The sequence below is a fragment of the Macrobrachium nipponense genome, chromosome 9, assembly GCF_015104395.2.
Source record: "Macrobrachium nipponense isolate FS-2020 chromosome 9, ASM1510439v2, whole genome shotgun sequence".
Lineage (NCBI taxonomy): Eukaryota > Metazoa > Arthropoda > Malacostraca > Decapoda > Palaemonidae > Macrobrachium > Macrobrachium nipponense.
In genome coordinates, this window is record NC_061110.1 from 49,837,941 (window position 1) to 49,850,161 (window position 12,221).

Genomic DNA, 12,221 nt, shown 5'->3' on the forward strand with positions numbered 1-12,221 from the left:
TATATTATAATATATATATATATATGATATATATATATATATATGTTATATCTATACATATATATATATATGTATATTTATATAATCTACAATATATATAGATATATATCTATACTATATATCCCATATAAATATCATATACACATATATAGTATATAGAATTATATACAGATAGATATATATACATATCTATATGTAGAGATCGTATTAATGAAAGTATATATATGATATATATATATAATATATATTATATATAATATAGATTAAATATTTATATATTAATAAATATATAATATATACATAATTATAAATATAATATATAAATAGTAATAATACTATATATATATAATATAATTATAATATTAAATTTTAAATTAATATATATATATATTAAATATTTACATAATATATAAATATATATAAATATATATATATATATATATGAATAAATAATATATGTAAATATATAATATTTTTACATAATATATATTATATATAATAATATAATTAATATATCTATTATAAGTAATATAAAAATATATTATATAATATTATTATCAGCAATATATAGATATATACATCTATGCTGAATATATTATAATATATATAGATTATATATAAATAATATTATATATCATATCTATATATTATCATTATATATATATAAATAGTAAAATAATTATATCAGATATTATATATTATATATAATAATATATTACAACTTATCAGAGAGAGAGAGAGAGTGTCTGCGGTATTTTTCTATGAGTTTATCATAATACACAAAGTAGACTATGCCTAAGATTAGAAGAGGATTGATTTGATTGTAATATTTTTCTAAGTCCAGAAAAGGGATGAGTTTGTCATATTATTCTGTCATGTAATACTTATAGCAGAAAATATTCACGTAAAAACAAGGGTTGAGTTTGTGATATTTGTTAAACATATAATTATAAAAAAAATTAAATACCATTTGTCAGCATTACTAAAATATAATGAAAGTCTATTTCAGAATCTTTACTCTCTCTCTTTTGTCCTTCTACAGTTACATCTTTTCAAAAGAAGCAGGAAAAACCTGAATATGTTTGGTAACTCATAAGACTTCACTATACCCCCCTCCAACCCCCTTAAGGAGTTTCGTAATTTATGAAGGGCTCCTAATTGGTTGCTGTAATATGGGTGATCCACAGTTTGGCTTTTTATCCCTTCTGTAGTTTCTAACCCAAGTGGTCTTGCTCTGTGTTCTTGTCAGGAAATCTTAAACACAAAATTCACAAAAATCATTTCTGAATCTCACATGTCACATTTATTAACGACAGGATTCCTGCACTGACCTGCAGACATTTTTAAGGTATATTTGGGGCTACTCACATATCTTATAAGAGAAACTATTTGTTTTATTACAGTATAAATTTAATTACAATTTGCATGAATTCATATTCATAGTTGTGATTCAGGGGAGAGGACCTATAATTCAACGTGCTTATTTACATTGTACAGTCTAAGGTAGGCTAGCTTGTAAGAATAACTTTCATAACTAGCCAAGACTTGAGCTGTGGAGAGGGACAAATGAAAACAAACTATTCCTGAAGGTTGCCAAGTTAGGCTACTATTGCTAAGCTAAGGTTAGGCTATGGAAGGCTACCTTTAGTTATTTGATGATCAACCCTGGTAGACTAGCTAGTTGGTAAAGTTTACTTGCACACCAGCTGGTTTTTTAAGTTCACTTGTGGCCCAGCTAGTTGGTTAAATTTAATTGTAGATGAGCTAGTTGGTACAATTTATATTTAAAACTATAATGTAGTATGAATTTGAAGTATTCTTTTTAGGGTAAAAATGATAATGGTAAAATTGAAGAATACCTTACTACCTTTTAGTGTTCTGGCAGATCAACTTCAGCTGATACATGGGCGTTTAAGAACTTATTGATAACATGGTAAATAACAGCATAACACTTTATTATGACTTAAAACTGCAGCAGGCCTAGGGCCAGGCCTCAAGATACAATGTATACAATGACCTGAATGCAAGACTAGTAATATAGTCCTAAACTATAGTAACTGGGATGATAAAATGAAGAATTTAGATTTTATTGCTTATAACAATCATATTTTTAATGAATAAGTCTAATTCTAATTTTTTGAAATTATTGCTTTTATTATAAACTGTGCACTTTACAGTGCCATTTTTCAAATGTCTATTTTGAAATAAAATATGGACTTTTTATTTTGTTTTCTTTGTCACCCATATTTTTTTAACTATTATCAATCAAATGCAATCACATTTAATGTGTTTTTAAATATGTCAATGGACGGCAATATTCCTGGTGAGGGTATTCCTAGATGGGCAATTTTCTCAGTGGTAGTTTACCCAGTGGCAATAGTCCTAGTGACGTGTATATACTATATATATATATATATATAATACATGTATATATACTACACTATATACATACACATATATACATACATATATATATATATATGTGTGTGTGTGTGTGTGTATGCATATATATATATAAAGATATAAGCCACAAAGGAAAAATAAACAACGGAGTTTCTGCAAGATCTTTCGACTTGAACGTTCTTTACTCAGGGTACAGGAAAGGTCGTATAACTGACAGATAGGGATTATAAGGAGATCAGTACCTAGAATCCGACAGACCTGGAGAATGAGTAACCTTTCCAAATAAGCATAAACATGGGTACAATTTAAGAACAAAAAGATTAAGTCCAACTGCTCAGACACAGGGACAAGACAATTAAGGAGAACATACATCAAAACTAACAAATCTATCAGTTTTGATGTATGTTCTCTTTTTACTAAAGTCCTCATAGACTCTATTTTAGTTTATCTTAGTAATGAGCTAACTCAGCATGAATTACCTCTACCTGTAAGTCATATTATTTTACTCACTAGGTTGTGCACTTGTGATTGCAAGTTTATATTCAATGGTGAATTTTATCAACAAATATTTGGCATGGCAATGGGCAACCCTTCATCACCACTCCTCTCAAACTTGTATGTGGAATTCTTTGAAAAACGCTACTTACCTAATATAATTTATATTCCTGTAAAGTGGTATAGATATGTTGATGATATTTTAGCTGTTCTGCCTTCTGGTATTGATCTAAATGATTTACTCTTTGAATTAAATAACCAGGTACCATCGATTAAGTTTACTCTAGAATTGGAAAAAGACAATTGCCTCCCTTTCTTAGATGTTTTGATACATAGAGAACCATTTCAATGTAAATTACCAACCAGCAACTTAACTTATGTGCATTTCTATTCAGGCCACCATCTTAACATCAAAATATAAATTTTTTCTTCTATGTTTTTACGAGCATTGCACATTGTCAGTCCCCAATATTTGGATCAAGAAATTGAAGACATAAGAAAAATAGGGAAAGATTTATGTTATCCTTCACATATACTAGATATTTGTTATAATAAAGCCCACAAAAAGTTTTATAGTGTAAGTAACACGGAGAAAGAAAATTCTAAGAACATTCTCAGTTTGCCTTATTTTAACAGATTTGAAACCATTAAATCATTGTTAAAAGCCTTTAAGGTCAACCTTGTTTTTTCCTATAATAACACACTAAAAGGTATGTTAATAAAAAATGGCCCCAGGGAAAGCAACAACATAATATATAAGATTCCATGTATGGACTGCCCCTCTTTTTATCTCAGACAGTCGAGCAAGGTCTTAGAAGTAAGATTAAAACAGCATAAATATTCTGTCAAAACTGGGCAAACATCTAATGCAATATTCATTCATTTAAGCGAAAACAACCACCAGATAAATTGGATTGGCAGTTCAGTAATTGTAAGGTCAAAAGATGTCTTATCCCGAAATCTTTTAGAATCTGCCATAATACAACTTACTTCCCATTGTAATTTTAATATTAGTCATGGCCTGTTTCATTTAGACCCTTGTATTTGTAACATTTATAAGAATGACTTCAAATATATAATTACAGACTTAAATACAAAATAGTTGCCTTAGAGATATTTTCTTTGTATATGTATGTTTAATATGTTTTGTGAATAAGTTTTGTTTACCAAAGGTCTGATTGTGGTTCAGCTGTCGCCCTGTATAATCCTTTAGTAGTCTTGTCTCTGTGTCTGAGCAGTTGGACTTAATCTTTTTGTTCTTAAATTGTGCCCATGTTTATGCTTGTTTGGAAAGGTTACTCATTCTCCAGGTGTGTCGGATTCTAGGTACTAATCTCCTTAGAATCCCTATCTGTCAGTTATACGACCTTTCCGGTACTGTCAATTTCTCATGTAAGTCAGTTTGTCTGCTGAGTAAAGGACGTTCAACTCGAAAGATCTTGCAGAAACTCTGTTGTTTATTTTTCCTTCGTGGCTTATACCTTTATTTATGGATATATATATATATATATATATATATATATATATATATATATATATATGTATATATATATGTATATATGTCTGATGACAACACCGTGATTCATATGTATGCATTAAGCCACAAATGTCCTTTAATATCTAATTCGCTCTAACTCAGAATTAATATATTTTTTTTATGTTAACTGAAAGGGAATTTTTAGTTTGTAATAATTTCGTCGGCTCCCGGGCGCAAACCCAGAAATCAGGACGTCCAGTGAAGCGCCTTTAACCACACAGCTACCACCAGAGGCTATAAGTTAATGCTGCCTCTCACCTACAAATCCCTGTCGCGCTCAGGTATTCGTTTATTTTGGAGTCGGTATCAATCCTTCTCGACCTTGACAACTCCAAAACAACGAATCCCTGGGCGCGACAGGGATTTCTAGGTGAGAGGCGGCATTAACTCATATCCTCTCGTGGTAGCTGTGGTTAAAGGCGCTTCACTGTACGTCCTGATTTCTGGGTTTCAAGGTTCGCGCCCTGGAGCCGACAAAATTATTATCAACTAAGAATTATCCATCAGTTGACATATATTACATATAGCTAAGACGTGACCGATCTGCCTAGGTCTAAAGACTCACACCCAATAATTTGAGACACTAAATAATATGTTAATAGTATACGATTTTGCAACACCTATATCCTTTATACCCTACCATCATTATATTAATGCACCGATTCCCACATTCACTTCATTTCATTTCACATAATTTATTTTCACCAAGAGTTTCAGAAACAATATAATAGATAAATATAATATGAGAGATATAGCAAATTGAAATACTTTCTATAAGTAGCCTAGATGGTTGCGAGGGGCGGAGCCAAGGGCCCATCACACTAAAATAGTGGTAACTCAACTAAGTTATGCCATAAATACAAATCCTGTAGTACTAGAGTAGCATATCAGGTAATGTGTTCTTAGCATAGATTAATTAATAAAATAATACCTTGCAAAATTGATGCTTTGATGGCTCACACAACCCACGGCTATAAAACCTGGTGTGTAACAGCTTTGTGACTAGATTCGCATATTATTGGTAATACAGGTAAATATAGTCCAGTCAATCTAGAGCAAAAATAGATGTAGCCAAACACAAGTTGGTAGAGTAGGGATTTATGGTTTCGTGATCCTTGGCCACATTCAAATAACGTGAAACGTTTATCATTATTTAAATAGTGGATCCAGGTGATTTTAGATGGAGGACAGAACGACAGATGGAGAGAGAGAATACAGCTGCTTATAGGATAATGAAAAAGAAGGATATTTCCGTCTGAATAATATGAATATGAATAGTCAGTTCCAGCAATATTTAAGGTTTTTTTTTACATAGAGAATATGATAACGATTTAAAACAATACTATAAGATAAGATTTCATAATAATTATTTAACAAAAAATAAACGATAACATATTACTTAAACCAGAAGATCTCAAATATATCATAACCATCAGATTAATAACTAAAAGCGTGCTCTCTCTCTCTCTCTCTCTCTCTCTCTCTCTCTCTCTCTCTCTCTCTCTCTCTCTCTCTCTCTCTGTCTTTGTCCATATATTTGATTCGTTATTGTATTTCTCTGCCTGATTACTGTAATTTCCCTCCTCATCCCATTCGAACCATTCTAGCCATGTACTGGTTGTTTGAACAAGGCCACCTTTCAGGGCAATATGGGCATGATCTCTCAGAGCCAGGTTTGGCGGGGCGACGCCGGTTTTGTTGCTGGCTGTACTTCATATTTTCCTTCGGTACACTTCACTTTTATGTATGTGTATACCTTACGTCCATTTAGCTGAAAAAGAGGCCAGGCAAGCGGTATTTTTTCACTCATTTTCCTTTCTTCGTTTTCTTTACGTAACCTAAAAGAAAAAATGAAAACGAAAGGCTCATGCGGTTAAGTGCTGTTGAATGAACTCCGTACAATTCGTTGTTATGTATATTTGGTGTTATGGCTATATTCATCTAAAATATATAATTTTATTTCATATGATTTTGTAGTTGATTAATCGAAAAGTAGGATCATACGATACGCAGCGGCTAGAACGGTAGATAGGAAGTTTTGTCATCGGCTAAGAGAGCCGTGAAAATGAAACCAGCCGAAGACAAGAAGCAAATTAGCAACAAGTTTAGTTGGGAAGTACTGTTATCATTATTACTGATAACATTATTAGTAACCGAGTTCTTGTTTTCTTCATTTTTCTTTGGGTTTTCATAATAAACGCTTTTTTGTCACTGAGATTAGAATAATTAGTACAGTGGATGAAATCATTTGATGATGTACGTAATCAAGCAGTAATTAGTTAAATTTATTGATAAAGATGCAGAGGTTTGGCATAAAATTTGTGCACCCACAAAGACGGCAGTTTTTTCGTCATTGGCAGCTGTACTATTAGTATCATTTTGCAATAATTTCCATTGTGGCTTCTAATAAAAGCACGTTTCACAAATATTTAGCGTCAGATTTTATGTATCGTTGCTATGGAAAATGCTTCAGAAACTACTGCAACAAGGTAGCGGCGTAGTATAAATAAATATTTATGAAAGAAAAGAAAAGAAATGCGAACATTGATTGATATAGCCATGATGAAATATCGCCTGAGTTCTGCCCAAAGGATAGAGTATATTCTGCATACTTACATACATAGACAAAAGGGCTCACAATTTGGCAATATCAAGAGATCATAATGTTTTGACTCAAAATTTTTGAATCCCGTGAGTAACCAAGGCGTGAGAAGACTCTCTCTCTCATCGCTTCTCTCCTCCTCCTCTCGTCTCGTCTCTCTCTCTCTCTCTCTCTCTCTCCTCTCTCTCTCTCTTCTCATGAGTCGTGAGTCAGCGTCTGCTCGCGATGAAGATAAAAGGAGCAAGACTTCGCCAGTATCTAAAAGTGCCCAAGAGATCTCTTCTATTAACATTCGATTTTATATACTACGTTCAGAAGGCCTGACCGTAGCAACATTTTGCATAAGGGAATCTCTCAAGATCTCGGTTCATATATTTGCCTCCAAGTAATATGCATTTGGGTTATGTTGCTGATAAAACCTTTCGAAATATTATTCTATTTCATTTATGGGAAATGTGCTAATTAAGAGTATATATATATATCATAGATATACACATATATAACTATATATATTTATATATATATGGGGATACAACCCACAATGAAGTAAAATCCTCTTGTAGTTTAAAATATATATCTCTTGTACAGGATTAAAGCTTTCGACCATCCACTGTGGATGGTCGAAAGCTTTAATCCTGTACAAGAGATATATATTTTAAAATACAAGAGGATTTTACTTCATTGTAGATTGTATCCCCATTTACTTAGAGGTACGACATAGTACCTGGCTTCTGCATATATATACTATATATATATATACATATATATGTATATAGTGTGTGTGTATGTATGTATATATATATATATATATATATATATATATATGTACGTATATATATATATATATAATATATATATATATATATATATATATGTGTGTATAAATGTGTTAGTGATCATGGTGGCAAAAACTTAATGACCGCAGTCCATCCGAAGAGGAAGAGCATAAAGCTATACCTTATGTAAAACATCAATGTCAGTGTTTCCCGCCGCGCATTAGTCCCTCGTGTTGATTGCTCTTTATATGAGTGACTTTGATGCGCAGTTGAACGTTCCATTGGACGTGCGGTCAAATGTTTTGGAAATTTCTCGTCCATTGTCCTCAGTGGAAATTCTGATGGATTCTTTGCGAGTGACGGACGCAGTTTCCGTTCCGCTGACAGGTTGAGTTTTCAAAAATGACTTGGCATATGGCAAATCAGCGCTTTTTGTCATGTCACGAGGATGATTATAAAGGGGGCCAGACGAAATCTCGTGTCATCCATCAATACCTAACAGTGTATTCTCCGCAAAACCTCTTAGAGAAATACGAATCACATCGGGTATTGTGATGTTGTGGGAAGTTGACTGTCTGTGTGAGGAAGAAGTGTTTTTGCAATCTCAAAATATCTGTGAAAACTTGAATTAAACTGGAGTAATGACTCCATAGAACATTTCTCGGATTTGTTTTTTTCTTTTTGACCTTTATAATAGTTGTTAACTTCCTATTCAGCATGTATATACTCTAAATTTTATTGTTTGTTCATCTTCTGTTACATATTGATTGTTCTCTTTGATTTCAGTGGTGCGAGTTAGATTTAGTGTTGGACCTCCATGCTCATTCATCGCTGCTCGGAACATTCATCTACGGAAATTCTTACGATGATGTTTACAGGTAAGACTGAGGTTGTGCTGCAAGTTTCAATCAGTTATTTCAAGTACCGCCCCCCCCCCCCCCCGCCCACACCCCTATGCCACCTTTAGCACCAGAGCTCATATCTTCCAGAAGTGTTTTGTTAATTTCACGTTTAAGTGGTTCTGTGTACTTTACGTGCTAGCGTGTTGGATACAAAATCATATGGAAATTGAGTTGATCATTCCATAATAATTCGTAAGTATGAATATGAATGTTTATTGATATTAAATAATACATCACACATCTCGTATGCTTGTGGTGACATCTCCGCCCACATTTGGAGGGAGCAGTCAGCCCAACCGAGCACCAATGCCCTGTGGCCCTGTGGTACGGCGCTAAACTTCTCTTGTGATGGATCCGTTGATCGCTCCTGGCTTACTGCCCCACTTCCCATCATTTTATATATATATATATATATATATATATATATATATATATATATTATATATATATGTGTGTGTGTGTGTGTAGTATTTATATATATATATATATATATATATATATATATATATATATATATAATATATATATAATAATTAACTTATATGGTGGATGCCAGTGAAAGATAAAAGGTTGAAGATTCTGAGACAAAATATTGTCGAAGTAAACGGTACTTCTGAAGAACTGACGGGATTAGAAAATGTTGGGTGAGGATTAATGTTGGAGGTGGTGATATGGATGTGGGTATTTTAGGATGGTTTGTTCAGGCGGAAAGAATGGACGATGATGGGGTGGTGTGTGTACTTTGGAAAGGTTTATGGAAGGAGATCGGTGAAGCATAGAAAGGCTGAGATAGAGGTGATGGAGGAGGCGTTGGAAAGGAAGGCCTTCATATTCTGGAATCCTGAGAATGTGTGCGAGACAAGGCCGAACGACGTAGTATTTGTAATGTGGTTCGACATACTGCCGATGAATCTTCTGTGCCCGAATCCTGGTCAGGGAAGGTGTCATGACACATAACTCCCTTTAGGTGGAAGTTATTTTCAGGCAACAATAAATTCCATCTCTGAATCATTTAGTGACGGGCGAAGCGATGTCTAACAGGAAACGGGCTCATTTCTGGCGGCCCGGCCCTAATGCTATTCAAATGCTACTACCTCCAAAAGTATTGAAGATAAAAGAAAAATTAATTCGGCAGATAAAACCTTATATCTTTGAAATTCATCCCACATAGGATATATTTTTAATTTTAATTTTAATTATAAAATATGAATTCACATTTAAATTGTTTTAATTATTGCATTAGTCCCTAACGCTATTCAGATGCTAATATCTCCAAAAGTATTGAAGATGAAACAAAAGTTCTTTCGGCAGATAAAACCTTACATCTTTAAATTTCATCCCATATAAGATTAATTTTAAGATGTCAGTCTTACTAAAAACGGGATCATTTCTGACTGCCCGGCACGGCCCGGTCCTAATGCCATTCAAATGCTAAATCTCTTAAAGTATTGAAGGTAAAAGGAAAATTCTTTCGGCAGAAAAACCTAACATCTTTCAATTTCATCCTATATAAGATTTATTTAAGACCATTTGAAATGCAATTAACTAACTAGTTAACCCTTTGATGGTTTAACTTGAAGCTTCGCGAGTTATCGTCTTTAGGGCGTCCTGCTGTTTACTTAATATTTTTAGGTTTAAAAGCGGTATGCTGAAATGACTGACAAATTATCGTCATACATTATGTACGCATGCATTCGATTGCAAGATAATCGCATTTGTAATTGAGTCTGTTAAATTCTGAGGTGGGGTCAGCGGGAAATAGAGCAACGAGAATGAGAAATCACAGAAACAAAACCGAATAATTCATTCTTAAAGTGGATTAACGCAGCAATATTTCAAATCTCCCAAATATAGTGTGCATTCTGTTTCACCCCAGCTGAATATTGCAGAGGGAATTCATTTGGAGGGAGGCTTTTTTATGGCCATTAATTTCAGATTAATTTATTTTCACGGTTTCTTGATTACAGCGTTATGCTGTTGTGTTGAAACTGTGTAGCGCTTCCATTTCCATGTATACATTTTCAAACTGAGAATCGTAAATATTTCCCCGTGCATCATTTGTTGTTCATCAAGCGAAGCCAAAATGCAAAAGACGCATTCACACGGCAGCTTTAAAAACGGAGAAAGACACAAAGGAACCGCTTACATTACTCGCAGTTGGAAAAAAAAAAAAGAAACTGGGGCATCCTATATGTTCCATAGAAAAGTGCTTCCATTTGTTCCGTAGAAAGAAAGGGAAGAGGGGGGGAGGAAAAAAAGACAGCCCCTCATTTGTTCGCCATAAAACTTCCTGTTTCATACATGGTGGCCATCAGAGCGTGATGGCGGGAGATAAATAGGCTCTGTTGAAACTATAGTTTGGATGTAATGTGTGACCGTGTGAATGGCGTGGAATATTGAAATTTGTTATGCATCGATTATTGATGATCTATCTCTGTCAGTTACAATGAGCATTTTAAATAATCACGTGAAATCATCGCTGAAACTGACGGGCCAATTGTTACCCTAAAATCAAACCTATAATAGAGAGCGACACCGGCCTCTCGCTGGCAGTTAGCCCTCTGGTATCTGATCTTAATTCGATCAGCTCTTTTATTGGATTATCGGCCTGGGTCTATCTAAGTTGTCAATTGGTTCCGCTGTAAAATATACAATTTGCTTTGGACACTACGCATAGCATATGCCTGATTCCTTTATATCACGTCTGTGATACAAAGGAATCGGGCATCGGCTGTTTGAACAAGCGTATGACCTACGTCTGTCTGAAATGTTTTGTGTGTGGTTATGTGTGTACCTTTTTTTTTTTTTAAGAATTGTTATGATACAGAATGATTCAAATGTTGTCTCTTCAGGCATGAACGTCACATCGTTTTCCCTAAAATGATGAGCTACGCGTGTGAGGACTACTGTCATGATAATACTATTTACAATAAGGACCCAGCAAAGTCTCAGACAGCAAGAAGGTAAGTATGAATGGAGGTGATTATTTCCATCCTGTTAATCATAATCCAACCGAGACACTTCAGAATAATTTTTCTCGCCTGCCTCATCACGTTTTCTGCTACAGATGTAAACATGTTGACATCTTCATTGTAATCGTCATTTGACTTTTATTATTGTTGGTTCATTTCTTCTTTCGACCCCTCATTGAGGTTGTCAGATTTCCAGACCTTTCAATTTCCTATGAGTTATTTACCTTCATCCAATCTTGCCTTCATCTCCTGATCATCCGAAAACCTTATCATTTGCCGTTCCAGTTGACCTCCAAAATTAATAAATGCTTTTGATTTTCTATTATGATTTATTCCTAGCCATTCATACCTAAAGAATGTATTAAACTAAGTATATTGAGTTGTATTGTCAACAAATAGGACTTAAGTGGACTTAATCAAAGAGGGTATGGAACCATAGTGTGCAACTCATCGGAGTTTTGAGTCATCAAAAGGTTAAGACCCCTTCTGCAGACAGTTCTGTCCACCGCGACTGATGTTCCTTCTCCCAAGTGC

General features: G+C 33.8%; 1 protein-coding gene across 1 annotated transcript in view; it reads left to right on the top strand.

The window, feature by feature from the left end:
* The window catches only part of LOC135218064 (uncharacterized), a 488,183-nt gene that overhangs the window by 455,812 nt on the left and 20,150 nt on the right, over nucleotides 1-12,221 (top strand). The window contains exons 12-13 of the mRNA XM_064254207.1: nucleotides 8,600-8,691; nucleotides 11,568-11,678. Coding sequence (XP_064110277.1) covers nucleotides 8,600-8,691; nucleotides 11,568-11,678 — 203 coding nt within the window. The remainder of the gene's footprint in view (nucleotides 1-8,599; nucleotides 8,692-11,567; nucleotides 11,679-12,221) is intronic.